Raw genomic sequence first — 24,974 nt, 5'->3', positions numbered from 1 at the left:
GCCGCGGCCGCGCGCTCCTCCCCCTCCCCCGCCCGCCCCACAGTCGTTCCTCACCCACGCTCCGCCGCGCACCGCCCGGCCGCACCACCGCCGCCTACACCGGCCGCCCCCACCCGCCGCCCCGGGGCGCTCAGCGCCGGCCCCCGCCGCCCCGTCCCGCCGCCGCCACCGCCAGCAGCGCCGCCGCCATGAGCGCAGGGCCGCGCGCCTGGCTGCCAGTCAGCGGCTGGGGCGGGGCCCGCGCAGGCGGACAGCGGCGAGGGGGCGGGGCGGGGCGGGGCCGGCGGCCGCCCTGGGGCAGGACGGACGGACGGACGGACGGAAGGAAGGAGGGAGGGAAGGAAGGAGGGAGGGAGGGATCCCGGCACCTGTCGCCGCGGGCAGGTGCCGCCAGCCTCGAGGAGGTTCCCAGAGTGAAGAGCGGCGAAGGCCCCTCAGGGGAAGGCGGCCCAGCCGCCCTCGCTGCTGCTGCGGGGACCTGGCCGCGCCTCTCCAGCCGCGGGTACGGAAGTAACGCACGGTCGTGGGCGGTAATTCATCCTCAACATCAGCAAAAAGCCTCGAGATTAGTGACGTTGTGATGTTTCTGCTTAGATACATTCACGTATTGCCTTAATCCTGATTTACTGGCCGAAACAACTTTATTTTATTAAGTAATAAAATATGAAGAAGGTACTTTAATACAGTAATCAGTGAAAGGAGGATGAACGGGGGGAAAAACCCCAAGCAACAAGGCAGCAAAAGCCCACAAGCGCAGTGTTGCCTCACACGACGGGGGCTGGCAGCCTCGGCCTGCCCTTAACCTGCTGTGTGCACAAAGCTTTTGTGGTCTTCATAGTCTCTCAAATTGGCTAAAACTGTCCAAAATCGTGCAGTTAGCACCACAGTTTGTGTTTGGTTTTGGCCAGATACCTCTGCTGGGTGTGTCTAACTGCAAATAGTGTTTTCGTCTGTGGTAGTCCCATGGTTCATGCAGCCAGCTGCTAATCAGCATAAATTAGTGCCCTGCTCATACATGTGTTTGCAAACTTATTTATGCGGTCACTAATTAGCAAGCGTATGCTGAATGTTCAAGGCTTAGCCCTTAAAGTCCTCTTTTTTCTGATTTCAGGACCACTACTACAATGGCTTTCTGACTTCTAACCAAGCAACAACTGTGAACTAGGGCAAATCTATTGAGACTGTTGTTTTACTTAAATTTGTATTGTGGTCATCAGGAAAAGTATGTATATGATGTAGTTCAATTTTATTTTCTTCCTTTTTCCTGCTTAATGGAAAGAGGAAGAGGCTGTTAAAATATTGCCGCCACATGACTATTTTTAAGACTTAAAGTATCTTAAATGGGCTTCCAGCCCTCAAAAACATTCCCATTGTTTCGCAGTCTGCAACCGTTCCCCTTCAAGGCAACGGTACTTTCAGGAAAGTAAACTTCTGGAAGCATTGAACTTGGTTGTAGCTTACTTTTGGTACCACAGCAAGAGCCACTTTGTTGCTGTAAACGAGCCTGGCCATACTGCACCAGACACTGTTGGCTTGCCAAGTTTTATTTCATGTTAGAATTATTAGAGGTACTAGAAAACCACTACGTATTTCAATAGTATGACATATAGACTCTCTCATCTCTGGGGGGGTAGGTTCAAAACTGTTGAAACTAATGCAGCTACTCCAGTTTTCTGCAGCTCAAAGCTGCATAAGAAAAAAACATTGAAGGAAAATGCAGCAGTACCATCATGTCCATTTAACTAAGTTATATTAAAATGCAGAATGTCTGGCACCATTCCTACAAAGAGCTGCTCTTTCTTTATACTTACTACTTCATGTCAGAGAAACCAGAGTATATTGAATATCAGGGCCCCAGTGCCTTGGGGTTTATTTTGGTATATCCGGAACACCCCACATCTGAATTTGCCACACAGAGAATAGACTTGTGATACAGTGGGCTACAGGGCAAAGTTATGGAAGTGGCATTTGATTGCTATAATACCTAAAATTTTTGGGAAGAAGGCAAGACTAGGATGAAGTGAAGGGCAAGTTCCAAGTCTGAGATCCAGAATGCACGTTATAGGGAAGAGGAAGCCAGGAGTACAGCTAGCATTCCACTAGAATATACATGAAAGATAGATATAATCTGTAAAAGATGGGGTATTAAACCAAATAGTTTATCAGTTCAACTGCAGTAACACCACCTCATCAGTCTGAGCCCTTACCCTGCCAAGTAGGACCTCAAGATAGTAAAGTAGTAGCTAATTTTAGGACAACGAACTTTCCATGAGGTTCTTCTCAACCTGCACTGTTGCCAAGCTCCTCCCTAGCATTGTTACCTTTTCCTGATTTCCCATGCTGGTTGTCTTCCAAGTCCATTCAGATCCTCTTCCCATTGCAACACCCAGGACTAACCCGTATCTCACATCCTACCCCCCTGCTTTACAATTTAAGTTTTATTTAAGTTTACTCTTCTGCACAGCCTCCAGCTTGCCTTTACTCATGTCAATAGTAAAGGACAGAAAGATGAGCAGGCAGAACACCTAGACTGGGAGATCGATGGATGGATATGGAGACTGCAGAGGAGCAGAATCCACCAAGTCAAATAACCCAGAAAAAAAGAGGAAGGAGTTTCCTCTTTACACCACCAAGCCCCACCCTGAAACTTCTCATAACCTAAATAAAACACAGTGAACTATTCAAAAGGCAAATATTTATTAGGTACATTGAACTTTAAAAAACTTTCAAAGAATTATGCAAGAAATGTATTTAAATAACAGGTGTTATTGCAATTGGGCTACATTACAAAATCACTTTTCTACTGTCTGCACAATCTGAAGACCTTAATGTTATATGCAAGATAACGTGACACTGACTCTGGCACATGGTAAGTGGTCTGCACTTTTTTTGTTCAAATGTCATTTGTGCTGCACTAGGTTGTTCTTGAAGACAAGATCTTTGCAGAACTACACCTTTTGTGTGTCAGTAAAAGGAGCTGGCAAGGAATAACATGAACTGCTATTTTCCTCAGCAAAAAAGGAAAACCAAAACATGGCTTCAGGTGAAGCTAGGATATCACATGAATAACAGCTCAGAAGGTAAACTCTCTTTCCATGGCCAAGTAGCTCCTGTGAATCTGACTCCAAACTGCTACAGGTGCACCAAAAGGAGAATGACTCATAGGTCCAGCATTTACACAGATTAAATTAGTAATAGTACATTACATTCAAGTCTCTTGATTTGCTTATTGCCATGCTGCACCATGTTATTGCTTTGCATTACATATATTGAACAAGAGGTTCATGACTGGCAAGTCGGAACATTCAGAAACACCGTAGAAGCTGTTGACTAAAACAAAAAACTATACCTGTTAAGGACAGGAAGTCAAGGATTAAACTCAAATCCTTTGTCATTGCGGAGTGCTGGAAACAAAAAATAGGAAAAAACCAAATACCCATTTCCCTAGATTAAATCTGCCATAGCACTGTAATAATGGAAGCATTCCAGGCATATTCTAAACAAGAGGTTTAACTATTCTAGTTAATGAATGGCAAGATTTATTTCTCTTAGAAGGACATCAACAGTCTGGACAGTAAGACAGATCCTAATAAAGATAAACTGGGAGAAGTAATCCAAACTCTTTTTCACAACAGATAAAAATATAGGTGAATTCAAGGCACAGGTATTTTCAAAATTAACACATATTATTTTCTTTGAAACTAATAATACAAAGCAAGCCATAATTACATTATCAACATGCTATACACAGGGACTTTTATATGCATTACTTATAAGAGTGTTATCAGAAAATGGTCACAAAATTTTCACGTGCACAGATGTGCACACATAAACATAGACAGGAGCACTACAATAGAAAAAAAGAAATGTTCCTATAAATAGAGTTCTTAGTAATTTTATCAGGGCTATGTACTTTGAGTAACATGAATTTACGTGTAACGTTAGTTATGGAAGACAGCTGAGACACGGCAAGCGTGCCAAGAATGCGATTCACACATCTGGTTTGGGGTTGGTAGGAGGCTGCTTACTGTTTTGTGGCAATGCTCATACCACTGTGCAATCACAATGAACTGACACTGAGATCTATTTTTATTAATACCAACTGAAATAATGCAACACTAAGGAAACTTGTGTGCTAGACATTTTAAAAAAATAATCACTGCTTGGCCCGCAACCAGATATCAAATTTCTCCTTAAAAATCTCATCTTACCTTGTAGACTCCTGAGTATATATTGCTCAGATTTTTTTTTTGACCAGACATAACAAACTATTTAATTTGTACTCTTTTGTGCATAAGACTACATTCAGATGAAAACATTCACTTTGCCTCACAGTGATCAAGTCTCATGAGTTCCTTAACACTCTTGAATTGGCTTTTGCCACCTTTAGTAGCAGGAAAAACCCACACACTTGTCCATCTGGGCAACTACAAAAAATGAACCTTTGGCTTTCCTGAACATTGCCACTAGAAAACTATGACCATATAATGCTCTTTATTGCTCCAGTTGAGTTCAGTGAGTTGACAAACATGTCATGTTTTTACCAACTGAGTTTCCGCACCTGAAACTGCAAACATGAGCATCCAGAATGTCTTGGTTTCCAGTAAGCCCAGCCAAATGCACGAACCCCAAATGCACTGTATTTCCTCTTGCCATCTCTTGCCCCCCTCCCCCGCCACCGAGTTTCTCTCTCATCTCTTTGGAGGTGGACTACGTTCACGCCTCTGCCCACCCGCTGTGAGTGACAGCTCCAGCACATCATTGTGCCTTGGGCATGAGAGAAACCTGAAGTCACAGGGAGTGGGACTGCTTCTTGTTTTGTCCTTCTAGATCAAATAAAACAAAAGCAGGGTAAATTAAGTAATAATCTAAGATAATGTGGTGAACTCAACTATTTTGAGGCAGAAGCTGGTACAGTCAGCACTGTCCTTGCTCTCAAGCACTGGTGACCAAAGCTTCCTCTGAACCTCCATCAAGGTGAGCACCTTCTCTTCCTACAGTCAGCCTCTCTCAAAAATTCGCAGTGTTAAAAATACAATTTAAAAAGCTTGAGTAAATTATGACAAGGGCCCATATCAACATAATCTCCCTTAAAGATATCTGTGCTTCAGAGAGTTGAAACAAAAGCAAATTTTCATGAGAACTGCATTGGTGCCCATTAAAAAATTAGTAGAATTCTGGACACTTGGAACTAGAGTGGAAAGCAGTGTCCAATCCTCAGAACGCATACCAGGCACGTAGTACAAAATGAATCATCTGCTGGTACAAATGGAAGAGATTCCACAAATTATGCCTACTTAAGCATTACCAAGAAGGGAGCCTACAGGTAAAACTAAATGATTACCAGGTAACAGTACATGCTTGATGGCTGTAAAATGAGGGAATGCATGGTGTATCTAAAAGCAGAAGGCTATAGGCTGCACTGTAATAGAGTACTGAACTTATCAATTCAGAACCTTCCTGAAGTCAGCCTGCAAGGAAGCATCAACTTTATTTTCAATTAACATATTGCTAAGAAAAAGAAGGATGTAACTCATGAAGCGGACATGCAAATGGAGAAGGAAAACATTTACTCTTATTTCTTTTTAAGAGTGAAATACTTAACAGCTAGTTATCTCTTTAGTAGAGTGAAATATTAGACAACTCTTGGAGTTTACTTTTTAGGTGTGACTTTGGAGATATTCGAGCCCTTTTCCCATGTATGGTTAGACTGAAGTTACATCTTTGTGCAGGTATCTCTACTTTGGAGCTGCCAAACCTATTACCATTTCTGATGGAAATCTTTTGATTATACCAGATGACATTAATAGTTTTCTCTCCTAGCTGAGACAAAAAAACCATGAACTCACTGCTCAATCTCATAAAATGCAAGCAGCTAGATATGCATAACAGTGAGAGTTTAAGTCTTTGATTTCATCTATACCTAAGTGAAATGCATCGGAGTACAGGTGGCTCAGGAATGCAACTTCCAAATTAACGCAGTCTTCTAGAAAAGTGGTACATTTTCATTAAATCAAAGTTGAATTGTTCTTTTCTAGTACATCTGAAAATTATTGTTCTAACAGAGCAGGCCATAAGTGTAAGTTATTTACAGAATTAACAAGCAAAAAAAACCCCACAAACCTCTGCTTGTTTTAAGGAAATCATTATATGATTAACTGCCATTTTAGCAATGCTCCACACATGTAACTCTTCAGCATTGAATACAGGTTCTCAAGAGTTGTAAGCAGAAGCTTTCTTCTACATTTCTGGATTTACTGGTTCATTAAACATGTCTTTTTCAAAATAATAGTAACAGTACATTAATTGTTAAGAAAAGACAACTAAACTATAAAATGAATCTTCAAAACCATAGAAAGCAGTATATTGCTATTTACAGAGTAGTGCAGTATTATAAACAGATTAAGATACCTATACATAAATTACATTGTTCTACACCTACAGAATAAAGAATGTTTAAAACAGTTTAGCATGACAATCAACATTACAAGTCTTAATACAAACAAGAAAGAAATCAAAGGAAAGGAGAATATTTTTCAAATTGCATCTCTAACGAAGTGCTCCTATAATTTTTTACATTTTCATTTGCAATGACAGCACAAGTTATATACAGTGTTAGTATATAATACCAGTTACTGGGCAATTACCATTGCTATCAACGGACCTTATTCACAGGTACTGAAATTACCTTTTCAAAGTAACACTTGGTGAGCAGGAACACAAGAAACTTAGAAAAGGATTAATTTATCTGATTAATTTGTCTTACATTACCAAGGGACTTTCTTTTTAGGGCAAACATGAATGTACATGCTCAGGGACCGACTTGCTAATTACATTGCTGATACAGAGATTTGTATTTTATCAGTATTTTTAACATATACAAAGCAGTGTTTGGTATTCAGCCAGAAACTGAAGTTTGTGTCCTTTCCTGAGGTTACAAGTTAATGCATCACAAAGTGCAGCTCCCAGTGCTCTTTAAAAGTCATGATCATATTTTACTGAAAATGATGACTCCCAGTTTGGCAATAGCTTCACTGAGGGTCAGAATTTCCATCTCATGAAGAAATACTCTGGGAAAACAGATGAAGAAAGTCCAGTGGAACAAACAACGTTCCAGAGATGGTGCTTGTTTTCACCCTCCTGAGCAATCACAGAGACTGAAACCCCGAGGCCAGGGCTGTCTCTGCAGGGGCCTTATGGTTTTGCTTTCTGCCCTGGCACTGACCAACTTCCCTACTGGCTGCTGTCCTCAGAATTCCTTTGAAAGGCAGTTCTTGAGGTTTTTGGTGATTAACAGGAAATTGGTACACAGATAATCCTATTCATTTTCCAACTCTCAAGTGCTATTTCAGTTTTTATAAACTTGTGCCTCAACTATACAACTGTGTACTAGAAATACAGAGACCTAGTACAGAAATCTAGGGAGGACTTAAAAAACCAAAACCAACCCAAAAGGGGGAATTAAGATACAGGCGCTTCCTAGGCTTCGAAATCAGCCAAAACATGTTATGTGGGAGTTGCCTCATATGGCTATGTGGACAGGTCCACAGATATTTTTCTGGTGACAAGAAGGACCTTCCCAGAACTTCTTTATCTGTGGCCAAGCAGCTTAATACAGTAGTTCAACTGTGTTAAAGTGATTGTCTGAAGAAAGTCCAAGAAATACTTGGCGGGTACTCTGCCAAATCTGCAGATGAGATTCAAAGACCAATTTATAAGTTGTAGGGTGCAACCTGAGTCCCCACCTCTATTGTCAGGTAATTTGTAATGTGATTCAGAAAAGAGGAAGAATCCAGAGTTCATCATCCTTTATTCCTCGAATAGTTTAGAGATACTTAGCAGTGAGCAAAGAGTGAACCCAGTAACTTTCACACTTCAGCCTTACTATTCAAAAAGTTGCGAACTGGGATTCAAAATTTGCTTCACAGACACATGCCTATGCTCCTGTGGTCACTAGTTTTCCATGTCGTGTAGCCTTGTACTTCTGATAAACATTTAGCAACACTATGAATAAGGTCCATAGCGTTAAGGTACACAATCGCCACTGCAGTGTGTTGCAGTGGCTCAATGAACAACCAGTTTCTTCAGAAAAAAGCATTCCTCAAAGATTCTAGTATTCGTCCTATGTAGCTTTTGTTGGTTTCCTTTTTTAAAAATTATTTTTAATTCCAAACCATGCATGTTCTGACATAAAATCTACTCGGTTAAGCCAAGTAATCTGCTTGTAAGAATGCTGTGCATATGAATTATGTAAGTTTTTTAAAATTGTAGATAATTTTCCTAGATGCTTCCTTGCAATTTACTTGCCTATGTGTTTTTCCAACTAGCAGAACCTGAAACACCTTGCAGATACCACTTCTTAGGACACAGGCACAAATGCTTGTGAAGGCACTTTCCCCACAAAGCTTCCAAGATTTGAATTACCAATCACACATAGGGTAAACTTTCTGAGTGCTAGTACAACATACTATTACTGCTCTCGTGTCAGAGCCCATAGCAGATATAACTGAACTCTGGTTACTGGAATAGATTTGTAGATTTGTTTTGTACATTAAATTACCCTTTTTCTAAAGGCACAGGATATAATTTTCATGACACTTAGGTAGGGAAAGGGCATTTTCCCCACTTGAGGAATCTTTAAAAAGCCTGTCTTGCAGCAGACCACTGGTTTCACGTGCCATCTTCTTTTTTCAAGAAAAAAATTACAGTTTAAAGCCTTTTTCATTATATCTATGAATTGTCACACAGCCGTGATACGATACTGGCCTGGGCATGGCTGCTACTCCTGTGATAATGCCCGTTGCAGGGTCATAACAAAGAATAGTGTCTGTGGCTTCACCGTTTTCTCGTCTTCCACCAAGGATATATATTTTTCCATTACACACAGACATGCCACAATTCTCCTGTTTCAAAATACACAAAGGAATACATGATTATTTAAAAGACAAGACCTCAATTAGTGCATGTCTACCCCAGTGCAGGACAGCATTGTGACTACTGTTTGTAAACAGACTGGCCTATACTATTCCCTCCTGAAAGGGCCAATGCAGAAAGCACAATAACTGGGGAAAGCAGCAGCACAATCCTACAGAAGGGACTATTTCAGCTCTAAGCTTTCACTACACATAGCTCAGACAAGGGATACAATGGAATACAGCTTAACACTGTACTTACCATTTAAACCTCTGAGATAAGGAAAAGAGGAAAGAACAAAAATTTTCAGAAGAGGGACCAGAGTAGGTACTATTAATGGAAAAATGGGAACAAGAAGCACCTTGGATGAGTAAGACAATAAAGAGGGATATTAGCAGAGGAGGGGATAAAAGGCCATGACTAACAAGAGAATGCATAAGAAAGACAGCGCTATGTCTTACTTCAAACAAAGAGAGAGAGAGGATTTTATTTCTTCCTTAAAAGCAGGCATGGAAAAAGTTTTCAGTTGAATAGAGAACACTATCAAAACAGGACTAGAGGAAGGCCAGGAAAAAGAACAAATTTCTGATAAGGTAGATACCGTAGAGTTTGTGATTAATGTTTTAAAAACATAGGGAAAATTAACTGATATGCACACACTTTACTGCTGAGGAGACACATTTTTAAAATCTGCTCCATGTTCCATACGTGTAAATGATACAGCTCTCACTGCTTACATCAAATACTTTCTGTGTTTTACAGTGTGAAAAAAACCCACTGTAAAACAGCCTTCAATATTTTGTTATACTGAAAGGCTTTAATCAATTATAAGGGAATTACTGCCTTCAGTCTAAATTAAAACATGCAGCAGAACTTGACAGAAATAAATTTCTATACAATTAAAAACATCATCCATTACACTGTTACACAGTTCTCCAGCAGTAACTGCTCTCAAACAAGACGACTGGACTGGCTAACAATGACAGCCAGCTGAAAAGCGACTAGTTTAGAAACCTCTTCTTCCGTGAGGTTTTGAATTATACAGACGAAGTAGTAAAGCAAGAATGTAACGAGAGATGCAATTTTAACAGGGTTAAACAAATGTATAGTCATTTCATGCCTAGATACTCATGTAAAAAAATACCTTTCAGATGTCTAGAGGCCTTTTAGTGTTAATTACCTGTCTGCTGAATGTATTCTGTACATGCATCCAGTAGTCCTCAACTGGATCATAGCAGTATATTGCTTTGGTAAGCCCACCAGCAACATAGATCAGATTGTTTAAAGACACAGCTGTAATACATCTTTTTGCGATAGGAATAGTTGCACGGAGCAACCAAGAATTAGTATCGGGATCATAAGACTGAACCTGAAAACAAATACATTCATTTCAGATTAAAAGCCTAACTGAAACAATAACCTGGCACACCCACACAAGTTATACAAGACAGCCAAAGCAGTAATACCTAGCGGGCAATATCTCACCAAGAAAATGAAGTAAATATAAATATAGATCCATATATCAATAATGTCTATGTATGCACCATATTCAACATTATCTTCCTAACACCCAGGCTTAAGAATTCAAAGAACTTGTGAAGCCAATGACAGTAACCATGAGAAAGACAATAGTATATTAACATTTTCTACTCTATTTTTTGTATTATAATAATTCCATACTCCATTCAGCAACACAGTTAGAACAGATTCTGTATGATCTGTTTATAAACCACCGATATTGTTTACCATGGATAGAAGATGTAATCAAATACAATCAACTAACCTTGTCAGAACACGTGTTGTCATCAGGACCACCCCCGATGACAAAGAGTTTGCCAACACAGCTGGTGACTGCTGGAGAGCTCACAGCTTCTTTAAGGGGAGCCACCTCTGTCCATCGATTGGAAAATGAATCATAACACTCGACACTGCTGAGGCGGTTTTGCCCATCATATCCTCCAACAACATATACCTACATGCAGTGGTGAAAACTATCATCATTTCATTTTTAGAGTAGTTATTGCATTTAAATATTAATTTAAAGCTGCAAGAATCATAATTTGCTAGGTTTGTGAAGGGATACTTTCTTCAAATTTTTAATTTATACATAGGAGGAGAAGAAGATGGTCTAAAAGTAATAGGTAAAGACGCTCTGGAAAGTTCCACTCAGTCACATGTGGAACAACACTGCAAACACATGTCCAAAGCACAGTATTATTATTACTGAGATAGAAATTTCCTATTTGAGTGGCATTTGTTAAAAAAAGGCACTTCTCCACATTTCCCATTTGCAGATTACATTCAGAAACAGCAGAAGTCCATCTGAATTTACCTTTGCTCTTCTGTGTTTTACCTTTTTACTACTTGCTTACAAAAATATTTCTTCCTCAGTCTGTACACTTTACTTTCCTGTTGCTTCTCTCATATTTAAGCAGAGCTCATTATTATTTGTGTCTAAATTCTTCCCTCTGTTTGCTCCAGCTGCAAGTCTCATCTCCGAGGAGTTACTCGCTCTAAGGGACATCTTGCACATGCACATCTTCCCTAACTTTCATTAATGGAATCCTCACAGGCAGTGGATCCCAACTACCATTTTTATGCTAAGGCATATATGCGTTCAAAATACAGCAAACACTCCCGTTTCCCCACAGTATATATTTAGTTAATTTCAATACAAAACATTAAAGAGCACAGAGCTGACATTCAGAGCAGTACCAGTCTGTGTTAATAACTGCATAAACTTAAACTTTTGACAGCACTTTTGAAACATAGGCAAATCCAGATGCTTCTTTGCCTCCACAAAAAATTGTTTCTTGGGGATAAGACACTTCAATGACAAAAAACACCACAGCCATCCCCCACACACCCTCGGGGGAAAAAAAAACACACACAAAAAACCCAACCAAAAACCTGAGGGGCACGTGATTTTCATGCCCACGGATGATGTCTGACTGTTGAAGAGCCTTATTGTTTAAAATAGCCTTTTATTTGAAAATATGTATTTTTAAAATCATTTGATAGAAAATTTGAAGTAATACTAAATACGTTTTCTACACTGTTCCCTTACCTACAGCAAACATCCCCACTATAAAAAAGAATTATAAATATACTTCTCTTACTTTACCAAGAAGAACAGCCATTTTATGACGCCATCTGCCTTTATTTAAGGAAGCAACTCTGATCCAAATGTTAAGTTGAGAATTATAAATCCAAACATCCCGGCTATTGATTCTTCCACCTTTAAAAACAAAAATATGCAAATTTGAATAAATTAATTATTGAATGAGAAATGTTAACTATTAACATGCCCCTCTACAGTGGGCAATGAAAACTTCATGTTCTTTATAGGTGAAATAAAGATCTATCTCTATTTATACGTTAGACTGAAAAAGTCAGTTCCAGTGGATTTCAAACATGAAAACATACAGTAAGTTATTTTCCTTTTGGGGTCTCGGCAGTCATACGACAGAAACGAGTCACCAGCAATGTACCAGCACTGCAGTGCTCCTAGGCAACCGGTATTTTTCACTAGCACACAGCACGTTTTGTAGCAGAGAAAACACTGCTGGGAGAAGACTGCTTGGGATTTTTTGTTTGTAATTTTTCCAACTGTTGCTGCAAACAGGCCACTACTGTATTTTAAAGCAGCATATTTAACAAGTATAAGCTAGTCTCCTTAAATACAACTGATATCCTGGAATCAGCTGTGAAAAACCTACTGGTTAATACCAAACAAAAATCCCAGGAGACGATTTTTTCTACAATAAGGTTGGCTTGGGGCTGGAGTTTACCATTTACATAAGGAAGTGACTTTCAGCTAAACTTCTGGAAGTTCATAGTACAAAGATCTGTCGCACTACTTAAAAAAAGAAAACACCCCAAACCAACAAAAACTCAAATAATAACCCAAACCAACACAGGAAAAAAGAAGTCTTAAATTTTTTAGGATTATTCACCTGAAACAAGAATATCATTCCGCAGAGCACACACTGCATACTCAGACTTGGTAAACTCTGGAAGTTTAGCCAGTGACTTCCACTCTCCTGTTACAGGATCGTAGCACTCGGTGTATGGCAAATTAAACCCTCCAACTCGTTCACAGCCTCCAACAACAACTATCACCTCAGAATAACCAGTTGATCTAAAAAAGTGAACACAGAAAACTAAGATGCAGAAGATATTTATTAGTGCATGGAGGCCAAACAACATTGTCTTCAAAACTGTATGAAAATTGGAAAATTTACTATTTAGCATTAGCTTCTACAGCAAAGAAAAAGAAAAAAGAAGAGGCATTTAGCAAACAGATGTTTTCACTGTTTCCAGCTGTCTCATTACATAGCAGGTTACCACACTGACAGGTGTTCTATGTAAGTGCTGGAGTTGCACTGCGCAACTTTCTACGTAAAAATCAAGTAATTTAAAAAATACAGAAAGTCCTCACTCTAGTAATATTTTTCCTTCGACTGTGTATGCAGATATCAGAAACTGAGTTCAAGTGAGGCTTGAGACAATAAGATGAGCAATTTGTTTCACACTGAAACCTGTTCCCATGTGCTCCCAAATTTTACAAAATTTATAGTATTTACATTGCTTAAATATTCAAAGAGTTTAAAATGGTTTTGGTTATTTCCTGCAAAAAAAGCTGAAGGCACAGAGTCACCAAAATAAGGGAGAAGAAAGAGACCCATTAAAGGCAATGCAGTTAAAGTGATAAACCTTAAGGAATGCTGAAATAAAAATTCAAGCCTCGACCAAAAACTTGAACCTAGTGTGAAAAAAATAAGCATTAGACAGTCTGTAATGTACACAAAAAGCCTTTAGATTCTATTCCACACTCTCATTCTCCTTCTACTAACCCAATGTTTCTGCATTATACATATTCTATATTCACAACAATAACAAACCTCGGTGTATGTTAACCCACATTTGATTGTAGAGAATCAACCATCTTGGATGTACAAATCAAGCTGTGACTAACCTTTATTCCTTCTCTCAATTTTATAATTTCTTGTAAGCATTTGTCAAAATACTTTCTTTTCAGGGCATTTTTTAGATTAAAGGATTTTGCACTGATATAGTTATTTCAACGACTGCTGTCTATTGATCAAGTAAAGCTGCATACAAGATCAATTTTATTTTTAGTAAGTCTTTTTGTTCTGTTGTGATTTAACTTCAATCCTGGTATGAATAGGCACCTCATTCATACCATTGCTGCATACTGCAGTCCTCTCAAAAAAAAAAAAAAGCCTTATGACTGCATTTGAGATAAAAGTTGCATGATCTGGCCCCAAATTTCTTAACATGTGAACTTGTGCACATATTAACTTATAAATCCTAATGACATTTTTCCTGTTTTGAAACATCAGGAATAAAACTATTTAGCCCTTCTATCTCCTTGTCACCATGGACCACAATTTAAATACACTTTCTAAATATCTTCTATTAAATATCTTTCTACTCAGACTATTCTGAAGTGGCAAAGGCCATGCTAAACGATAACGTACTGTAAGGTTATAGTACATACACAGAGAAAGCATACTTACGCACCTGAGCTAGTCAGAAGAAACACTCTTCTGCTGCTCAGCTTTGAGGAGATGCTCGTTCCTGGTTTCTATGTATTTACTGTTACTATTTTTTGCTTTTTTAAGGAACAACTCTGAAAAGAATCTCTCAAAGGACAAGCGAGGGGAAGTTCCTTGTGGCCCTCAGAAGAAAGGGTGTGAGCAGAATAACAGAGGTGAGCTAAAAAAGGCACTAAAGAGATTCCAGGAGACACTCTCATGTCAGGGAAAGGTACACAAAATAGAAGAGGGGGAGTGGAAGACAACTGAGAGTATCGTATCATCCCGCACATTCCCAAGAGCGGGTTCCCAAGGGGTCCCGAGTTACACGCAGACCCATAGACAAGGTGAGAACACCAACCAGCACACTGTCAGCTGGACAGAGGAACTTTCAGTAGTTCAAACAGATTACGTTCAAAAACATTTGAAGTTTGGGTGACAATTACCAGGATTCTGGTAAATCACTACTTCTTCCCCCCTCCACCGTTTAATTTTCTTTTAGGTAGCAAATGAGTAACTGACAGAAACATACAGTGAAATAAAAACTCATGTCCTTGGGGTAAAAATAAGTAACTGCATTAAGGTTTTCTAAAGCCAACCAAAAAGAACATGTTAAAATGTATTAATGTAATAGCTTCTAACTGAAGAGGATGCTCATATGCTGTAATCAGAAGCTTAACAGGAACTGTGTGACGTAAGAATTCACATGTATATGAAAATCTGAAGATAATTCAAAGCCCACGGTAGGAAAAGCCTGTTTTGGTTTTGTATGTGGAAATGTATTATTGCTCACTGCTTGATCTTGGCTTGGAGATCTGCTGTGCAACATGACCAGCAGGGGACAAGAGAGACTTAAAAGGAACATGAGAGACAACCTCAAGATGTCACTATGTTGTTGCAAGTACATAACTGAAAAGCTCTTTCGAAAAGACCTTCTGCATTTGTCAACAATGCCTAGCGGCACACAACATGAACAGCAAGCAGGCAACCATTACGCCATGTTTCAAACTTTTATTTACTTCAGGAAACTCTTCACTGGCTTCAGAAAGGGGAAAAAAAAACAACCGTGAACTGCAATCCACACTGTTCTTTTTAAAAAAACTGATAGAACCCACTTCACCCATACCCTTACAAGGAATCACGATTAATTTCCAGAAGTTTCAGTAAAAACCCTGGCATGGGAATTTCTGATCCTGCAGCCTGTCTCCCTTTAGAAACAGTTTACATTTAAAAAAAAAAATTGGAGGAAAGCAAGAAGAAAGGAAAAGAGCTCTCCAACATCCCAGAAATGCCCAGAAAAGGTGTGATGAAAACATGGGGGAAAAGGGACCTGCAATCTGTTTGCTGTAGGCAACAGGAAAAAAAAAAAGGACAAAGAACTATTCCATGAATGTAATATAGAAAATGGGAAAAAAATCCTGCTTGGAGGCCAGCCAGTTTTTCTCTTTGTAAATTACCTCTCTTGTTCTTGCCTACTGGAATTCACAGTGCAGTTTAATAAGCTCAGCAGTAAAACCAACAAAACCCACAAAATCCCAGACCAACCCACCCCCCCAACCTCAGAAATCACCTGTATTAGGCAAGGTACTTCATTTACAAACTGCAACATTACACTGAGGCTATTCAGAGTCTCAAGTACATACCACCACACAGTTTGACAAAACTGTTAGGTCTAAGTGTATTTGCTTTCTTTATCAAATTGAGCAATAATCATACAACAAACACCACACCAAATACTGCAAGATACAGCCCGCCCCCCTCCCAACTTGGTCATGAAACAAGGAGGTCTTTGGTCCTGATTCCATGGTCCCTCCTTCACGCCCAGACTGAGGGTACGAAACGCCTCAGAAACTGACGCTACTCCAGTTCCCAAACTGCCACAAAACACAAGTTTCCGAAAACCCTCCATGGCAGCGTACAGCTTAGAAAACCTGGCATCAAGGCTGCAAGTTCAAGAAGAATTTCTTCTCTCACAGCAGGACTGAATACTGGAAGGCCACTAATGGGGCAAATGCTTGCCAAATATTTATTTCCCCCCTATAAGCAAGCCTTTAACACATGCCAAAAAAACAAACAACCCAACCATTCCCTGCAGAGTCACTGTACAGCAACCACATATGACTAAGAGCAAAGAAAGAGGAGTAACTCCTAACACAATCTGTTCGTCCAGGCTGCATCATTGCATCACCTCAACATAACACGATTTTAAAACTACAGCTTAAATCAGCTGGAGTTGTCAATGTGGTAGTTTATTGTTTACCATGTGGAGGTGAGGCTTTTACTGGGAAAATATTTTCAGGAAAAAAAAAAAATGTAACCACCACTGCCCATAAATGCCACTAATGGACTCTTCCTCATTTCTTCTTGCAGCTTCAGTCACCTATTTGTGTAACTCATTATTAAGAAGCCGCAATTCTCAATTATTGAAGTGTCATAGAGTAAGTATGAAATACTTCAGGAAGCGCTTCATAATTCTTTAAAAATGCAAGATTTAGTTTCTTTACAGATAAGAATGTGTTCTGCTGTCTATTGTCTATTACAATTCTGTGTACTACTCCATCTGTAAAGCATCTGTGATGTAGCAGGTGAATGCTCTGAACAGATATCCTCATCCACATCCTTTTAGTGTGCTCTACACTTACACGGCTTTGTTATAAAAAGAAAGAAGGTTGGGAAATGGAATGGTTTACCTGCCATAGCACAGTAAGTTCTTTTCAAGATGCTGCTATTGTATGAATTAACTCAAGATCTCACCTAGCAAACATTAATCTTTAGAAAACATTTTACTTGCAAGGTAACATGACTTCACTTACCTGAACAGTGGTTTATTCCATAGCAATAAAGTGGTCTGTGCAAAAGGACTCACTTATGTACGTTTGCAAGACCTGTGAGCTTCACGTGTTGCGGGGTAGTACAGAAGCATGACTGTAGTGGTTCCAGAATGCAAAATAAAATAATCTGCAAGAGATGTCTTTCTGGGCAAGTGTATATCAAACATCTGTACATCAAACTACGTCCTTCTACAGAACCAAGTAGAGAGAAAAAAAGCCTTCCTCACCTGCGTGGCCTAGTTCTGGGAGACATCATCTCATTTCCAAGGATATGGTATCGTCTGGCTTCATGCAGCAGCTGATAGCACTCTGGGGAATTCTGAATCAGCTGGTCCACTTCCACAGTCTGAACAAAGTAGTTTGGGTGTAACAACGGGAGCCTGACATGCGTCAGAAGTTCATGTAACACTGGTCTTCGCAACTCAACTGCCCGGTACACCCAGCGCATCACAGCTTCAAACACCATCTCTTCCTTACTGATCACCAGTTCATCACTGCAAATGTAATCAATAAGCTCATCTTTCCCCAGTTCGAGGAATTCTTCATGCTGGGACACATCCTCAAACGTCTGCAGCGCAAAATTCCTGCACTTGGTGAACAGCGTCTTGAGCGAGTGCGTATCTGCAAAGCGCTGGATTCCCAGGCAATTGCAAGGATCCAGCTGTTCTTCCAGGAACTTGGCACAGGCGTCACGCAAAACACTGATCTGAAAGAGACTTGATGTTTCAAAGAGATACTGCACGTTCTCTGTGGTGATTTTCACCTTGCCAGTGTATACATACTGTAAAAAGCAATCCATAGCTTCAGCAAAAATACCATTGATCTCCACTAACATCTCTCTGCTTTCTCTATGATCGTTGCAAAACATAGCTCTGAAGTAGCTGCTGCAGGCTGAGAGAACCGCTCGATGGCAGGGAAACTCCCTTCCTTCCACACAGATAATAACGTCTGTGAACAACCGGCTGTCTCGAAATTCATTGAAGATCTGGAGAATGCTTTCAGCATGGGATGATCCTGAGGAGAAGTCAAAAAACTCTGGGCCTGACAACGATTTTGGGTCCATTTCAAAAACTTTCCGCTTGGTTGCAGGGGAATCTCGTATCCCACTATCCTCTCTATTCAGTCTCCGTCCCAATATTAGTACCATTGTTACATCAGTTGGCTATAGAGTCATTGAGAAAAGTTTGCAGAGTTTCTCCTTCACAGTGCTATGGTCTGAAAAATTAAAACACTTCAGTATTCAGTCTGATATATTCTTAATTTCAACACGAGCATTAGACAAGACCGTTGTTTTGTTAAGGATCAGTGCAACTTTTGTCCTTTACTAGAGGTGACACAGCATCACAGGGCAAATGACCGGCCCCTTGTGCAGGGCAAAGCAGCATTATCTGCAACACATTAAATACAAAAATATACCCATAGAACAGGTGTCATGGATGGCAAGTTCTGAACATCCCAGCCTCACTGGCACTGCATTAGTGTTCAAGATGAAAAAACTGAGATCTTGGCTCCAGCAAATCACCTGACTGACAGAAGCCAAAGATTTCCTGGATAAATATCCAGAGCTTGGGCTTTTCTCATTTTTCAGTGTAATCCTCATTTCAGCTGAAGGCTCCAAGTACCACTAGAATAGCACTAGCCAAAAAGGATGGGGGGGAAAGACCAAAATTTTCAAAATGAAAATTCAGTTACAAAATCAATCCATTGTCATTAAAAAGTCTACCATAACGTAGTCTTATAATACTAGAGTTTAATAACATTCAGTTATCTCAATGGGTAACTTTGACCATAAGCTTTTACCTGTTCACTCCTAGCATCTAAACATGAGTTCACTGATAATCTAAGATTCGATTAAAAATGAATGTAAACTGCTAGCACACAAAACGGAATGAAGAAAGAATTACATTTGTTTGTGTAAAACTACTGAAAATAAGAACCCAAGGGCAACTTCACTGAGGATAAGGACACTTTCTGTTGTCCAAAGTACTACTAGAAAAAGAAGTTACATGCAAAACTTTTTGCTCAAACACTTCCCAGTTTCAAACACACAGTGTACAACGTTCCCCCCCCAGCATCCAAACTCAGACTGACATTATCGTAGTACTGAATTTGCAAAAATCAAGTACTCAGATGTCAGCATATGCCAATATTAAAGTTTGCAGGTGAAGAAAATGCAGCTGATTTTGCAGATACCGCATATTAGAGGTAACATGATCAACCAACCTAGCAGCAATAGGGCTTTTTTTTAAGATGAACTGGATGAATGGCTACCAAAATATACTGTGGCAGCAAGAGGCTGGGCAAAACGCCCTCTTGGGTCTGACACAGGTATCACTCCGAATGCTTGTAATATTTATTTGTATGTCTCGAAGGACATGCACTGAATTATTTTGAAGTTTATGGACATTTTTTTCATGGTTCCAAGAGGTTATATTCAGTTTCCTTCATTCCCCACTTACACAGTCAGTAAACGTCAGCTCCTCACAACAATTTCATTTCCCGACATGCTAGCATCTTCAGAGCTGCAGTTACCCAATCCAAGCCCGGCTACATCATCGCTTAATATAGAACACAATGAACATGCTCTTTTTAAACAGACTTTTTACACAGCACTTTTAGAAGGCACTATCTTAAAGAGCATGAAAGGAACATGTGTTGTACATTTACTCATTGAGAAAAGAGGTTTTACAACTACCATTTTCCATAGAAAATCTTTTAGACATTTGCAAGGTAGATTCTTGGTACGGCTCATTTACCCTACAAAATATTTAATTTTAATTTAAATTAAAATAGGATCAGTTGTCTCTTCGATGCCTGAAAAACACTGTTGCAATGAGCCTATCTAATAACTGCTTCGGAGAGATTTTAACGAGGCATAAGTAGACAGTGTAATCTGTAGATGATATTGTATCCAGTGTATTTCACAACCATTTTATCCTGTAATGACACAGGCCAGATAAAAACCAAAACCAACAACAACAACCTCCACCACCCCAGCTCTGTTGCTAACACCCTAACCCTTACACTGAACTTTATCTGCAATTAATTCCATACTAGTGGATTACTGCTTTAATAATATATTACAGATAACACATATTACATACTGCAGCATGAAAAAGTGGGCAGAAACAAAGCATCAGCAGTAGAAAAAGGAAATGTAAAACCCTGAAGGCTTGATTCCAGTGTCACATATTTAAATCAGAGTAATTTCACGAAAGCTAATGGATCTCTTCCAAAGCAAATTTAGTCTGAAATCAGAAACAAGACACTGGCATGTTGCACGAGAGGGCAAAACACAACAACTAAGTAAAAAAAAAAAAGCCTTGAAAATTAAGTCTTTCTCATTATGTGAGCAGTTAAGTCTTAAGAATACACTATATTACTCAATCACTAGTAAGTGGGAATAAGGGCTATGGATTAAGACTACTCACTGAAGGAAGCGATGCCGTTTACACGCTTGGAACAACACAAAATTAGTGGTCAGCAACGTATTTTTTTCATGTCCCTATGGTTTAAATAAATGGGAAACTAAAAAAAAGTCCATGGAGCAAAAACTAATCAAAGGGATAAATATTGCAAATCCACAAGTAAGAGAATAGAAAGGAAAAAGAATTACACTCCATTGCAGAAATTATTGCTTTTGAATATACTGTGCTTCAATTTCTGTACAGTTAATTACTTCTGTAGGTTTGCTTAAGCGAAGTAATGTTCTGAGACTATCAGTAGCGCTATCACATGTTCGGCTCTATCAGACATGCATATGGCCTTCTTGCAAATCTTGCTCTAGCAGTTTTAAAATGTCACCACTTCCAGCTGCCTGCCCCATGTTTCAGCCCCAAAGCCAGAAAGGCAGAGGGGAATCCATGCCTGAAGCTGAGCTGTTTAGTGCGCAAAGGAGGGAAAACACAACTTCAGTGTACATAAAGGTACTTACCCAGGCCTACAGACTGTGTCATAAAGCACCAATCATTTAGAGAATTTAACAGTGAGATGTCTTCAGTAAGATTAGATGAAGCGAAAGAAAAACAAGAGAAATTTTTCCCAAAAACAACTATTGAAAATTATTATATTAAAAAAATATAAAATGCATTGGATTGCTTGCCTGAGCAAGGGTCAACAAGGAAGGACCTTAAGCAAATCAGTCTACCTACTCAAAAACCTGGGGGGGGGGGGGGGGGGCAAAATCACACTTTCTATCAACAGGTTTTGAAAAAATACTTTACAAATACACACAAAGTTCCAACATGGATGTTACCTGCCCGTGCAGAACTCTAAATTAAGCTGGGTTCACCAAAAAATCAGGTTCCTCTAATTCCGTAACCTATGTTGTCTGTAGGCTTGTCTACACAGGGCGTTCCTCAGAAATAACCTAAGAGCCCAATTCAGAGGCTGGTAAATGAGGGCTATAAAATGTTTGCCCTGACCCCTTCCATCAGTAAATCCTCCTATGCAAATTGCTTTTATGCTGCACGAAACTCCTCCTTCCTCCACTGCAATATCTTCATGTATTTTACCCCTCTCTCCTCATCGGCAGCTCTGGCAACAGCCAGCAGCTTTCTGGTAGAGCTGCTTTTCTGCCACTCCTATGTCACAGAACTCCTTTGGCCCATTCACAGGGTGACAGAAAGCAGCAGAGGAAACACACAGCCATGGTCGGGACGAAGCACTTCAGTAACACCTAGTCATCAGGTGTGCCTGAGCTCTACTTCCAAAGCTCACCCTCAGGGTGTAGTTTCAAGAGTACCTGAAGCTGAGCTGGGCTTCTGCTGCTGCCAGCGGAGGTGGCTTCCACCCTGCGCCCGCGCCCACCGCCGCGTCACCTCAGCACCAGCGCTCGCGTGGCGTGGCCGGACCGGTGACTGTCTGTAAAGGGAGAAAAGGATGCGCTGGAAAGAGGCAGCTGCCCTGGCAAAGAGCAGGAGCTTCCCACACAGCCCCAGCACAGCCCTCTGGCAGCCCAGCACGCTCAGGGCACAGGGCCACGGCCTGCGCGACTGAGCCCAGCAGCCGGCGCTTGCAGAGGAGTCACGTCTGCTGTTACCTGGTACTCCGGTATTAGCAACAGCACCCCTGAGGGAACACAACCAAACTAATAACACAAATGGTATTTCCACTCTGAAGCGTGGGAACTGTAGCTCAGGTTTGGCCAGCTGTAGTTTTTGTTGTTTGTGATTTCAGATAACATCTGCAGATGTGCTTCAGCTCAGATGTCTGGTTACCACAAGAGTTAGAGAAAAACTCCCAGTTGTATCTAGAGCAACACTCTATCTCAACCACAACATGTGCTCCAGTTTTTTTTCTTTTAAAGGACAAGAGAGGCAAAAAAAAACTCAACATAACCTTGCCCTCCACCAAAAAGCAAACACAGCAGATTTGTTTTTCCTTCTTCTTTCTTTGTGTATTAACGACGACTAAAAAGTTGTTGGTTTTAAAGGACTGGTTTTTGTTTGGATTTTTTAAAATCTTGCTTTACAATAGAAATTGAGAATTTGAGTGCCTTTAAGACGAATAGTCTTTAAGAACACTGAGGAACTAGTAAACAAGAATTCAAAGTGAACAAGCTGGTTGACATGCTAAGGAGTTAGTTGCACTGTAGAAGTTTTATTCTAACATAAGACACTATTTTGATAAAAAAAAATATACACTGAATGCCAAAAATTCAAGAGTAATCAAGCTAATGACACACAAAAAAAAGCCTTAAGTGGCCTCAAAAAACCACCCCACAAAACCAGGAACTGATTCGGCCATGAGACCCATGATTATTAAGTAAAACAAAACAAAACAAAGCAGCGAAAAGGAACACCTTTAAAATGTGCAGAAGTCTGTAGGTAACCTTTTTGTAAGTGAAAAGGTCACCTAAAAGTGCACACACCCGCTGGTGAGGGGGAAAAAAAAAATAAATCCCCGGCACTGCATACTGTCCTTGATCTAGGGGAAGAGGCTGTGAAAAAGTCAACACTCTTCCACCTTGGTTTCACTATCATATTTACACATACTCAGATTCTGATGGAAACAAAACAAAAACAGAAGCAAAGCCCCAGCCATTGCACGCATCCAGACCGCGCGTTTTACGGGCTTCCAGGGGGTTCAGCCAACACCCCCCCACCCGAGCCACGGACCGCCGCCGCCGCGACCGCCGTCACCCGAAGGAACGGGAATTTTGAACGTGGCGATGCGACAACGGGACTAGCACAGAAACCTGTGCGCCTGACAGCGGGTGCGCCGCCGAGGGCCCTGCCGAGCAAGGCAACGCCGAACACGGGGAGCAGAGCCCCGCGAAGAACAGCTGGGCGGCCCGAGGCCGGTGTCGCCCTCGGCCCGCGCTGCCCGTGCCCGGGGCGCTGCCCGCGCGCACCGTTTTATCCCAAAACACTCCCAAGTTGTTTTGCTATATAAAGGAGCAACGCGTCATCCGAAGCAAAGCCCGCCCGGCGCAGGGAAGCAGCCGGGCTCAGCTCCAGGCCGGGGCAGGGGCGCCCGCCGGCCCGCCCGCCGCTTGTTTACCCGCCGGGCCGGAGGCGGCCGCGCCGGCACAAAATGGCAGCGGCCAGCGAGAGCGGACGCGGTTCCCTGCGCGGCGGGAACATCGCTACCAAGGGCGGCGAAACAACGCAGGGCAAACCACGCACGGGGGAAACCACAGCCGCCGGCGGCGGGCGAGCGCGGGCCCCGCGGCCGGACCCGCCGGTGCAGCGGCAACGGCCCCGCCGCCTCCAGGAGAACCTGGGCGCTCTGCACCCGCGGGCCAGACCGCCGGGGACCGCACCGGGGTGCGGGGACCCCCGGGTCGGGTCGGGCCGGGCCGGGCCGGGCCGGGCCGAGCCGGCCCCGCTCCTCCCCTCCCTCCCGGCCAACGGGTACCGGCTGCCCGCAGCCCCCATTACCCCGACAGAGCGCGCCTGCGCCGTGCCGCCACCGCCGGGACCCGCCGCGCGCAAGCGCGCCCTCCACCTCACCTTCACCCCGAGCCGCCCTAGCGACAGCGCCCCCCCCGTGCCCGGCCCAATCCCCGGGCGGCTCTGTGCCGCGGGCGCGCCTCCCCCCGCCTGCCCGCCCAATCCGCGACCGCAGCACCGCCCCCCCCCGCCGCCCGGGGGTCCCGGAAGGGCGCGGGGCTGTCCCGCCGCAAGGAGCGGGGCGGGAGGGCCGGGGAAGTGGTACCGCCAGCCCCCTCCGCCCGCCCGGCCGGCCCCGCCACCCGCACGCGGGGGACAGGGACGGGGACGGGGACGGGGGCGGGGGGCCGGACACACGACACACACAGCTGGCAGGTCCCGGGGCACCGGCGCTGCCGAGGGCCCGACACCACCGCGGCGGTCGCTCCGCACTGCCCAGCAGGTCCGCGGGACACGCTGTCCCCCTCCGCGGCGGCTAACGGTCCCGGCTGGCCCCGCGCCCCGGCCCCGCAACAGCCCCGCTTCGGCGGGGTCCCGCGCCCTCCCCGGGGACTCCCGGCCCTCCCGGGGGGCTCTGGGCCTGCCGCCACCCGAGCCCCGCGCCCCGCGCCGGCCACTGCCCCGCACTCACAGCCGGGAAGGGGCCCCTCTGCGCCGCGCTGCGCCCCGCGGGAGCTGCTGGTCTGGTCGGGTCGGGTCGGGCCGGGCGGGGAGTGGAGCGGGACGGTGCGGTGCGCTCGGGCCCCTCCGCCGCCGCCGGTCGCGCTGCCAGC

General features: G+C 42.5%; 2 protein-coding genes and 1 long non-coding RNA gene across 8 annotated transcripts in view; 1 reads left to right on the top strand and 2 right to left on the bottom strand.

Annotated features, from left to right (window-relative positions):
- YEATS2 (YEATS domain containing 2) overlaps nt 1–116 on the bottom strand; it is a 51,196-nt gene extending 51,080 nt beyond the window's left edge. For 2 of the 4 annotated variants that reach the window (XM_064457282.1, XM_064457284.1), the window contains exon 1: nt 55–116. The gene's annotated coding sequence lies outside the window, so the exon portion shown is untranslated. The remainder of the gene's footprint in view (nt 1–54) is intronic. The other 2 variants (XM_064457278.1, XM_064457281.1) reach the window with 1 other exon arrangement.
- Nucleotides 79–3,009, top strand: LOC135314338 (uncharacterized). The gene is made up of 3 exons (XR_010373853.1): nt 79–653; nt 1,112–1,222; nt 2,465–3,009. It is a non-coding gene; the product is annotated as an uncharacterized LOC135314338 (long non-coding RNA).
- On the bottom strand, nt 2,679–24,974 carry KLHL24 (kelch like family member 24). Of its 3 annotated transcripts, XM_064457287.1 has the most exons (9): nt 24,833–24,974; nt 22,050–22,168; nt 19,765–19,863; nt 17,533–18,520; nt 12,870–13,054; nt 12,033–12,151; nt 10,697–10,885; nt 10,094–10,282; nt 2,679–8,903 (listed from the first exon to the last, which is right to left on the bottom strand). In XM_064457287.1, the coding sequence occupies exons 4-9, from the start codon at nt 18,450–18,452 to the stop codon at nt 8,703–8,705; spliced, it is 1,803 nt and encodes a 600-aa protein (XP_064313357.1). In that variant the 5' UTR covers nt 18,453–18,520; nt 19,765–19,863; nt 22,050–22,168; nt 24,833–24,974; the 3' UTR covers nt 2,679–8,702. The 3 variants fall into 3 exon arrangements, with proteins under 3 accessions (XP_064313357.1, XP_064313355.1, XP_064313356.1); XM_064457285.1 differs by lacking the exon at nt 19,765–19,863; XM_064457286.1 differs by lacking the exons at nt 19,765–19,863; nt 24,833–24,974 and adding an exon at nt 24,190–24,270.

The sequence above is a fragment of the Phalacrocorax carbo genome, chromosome 7 (genome assembly GCF_963921805.1).
Source record: "Phalacrocorax carbo chromosome 7, bPhaCar2.1, whole genome shotgun sequence".
In the NCBI taxonomy this organism is placed as follows: Eukaryota; Metazoa; Chordata; class Aves; order Suliformes; family Phalacrocoracidae; genus Phalacrocorax; species Phalacrocorax carbo.
This window is presented reverse-complemented; position numbering and strand designations above follow the sequence as displayed.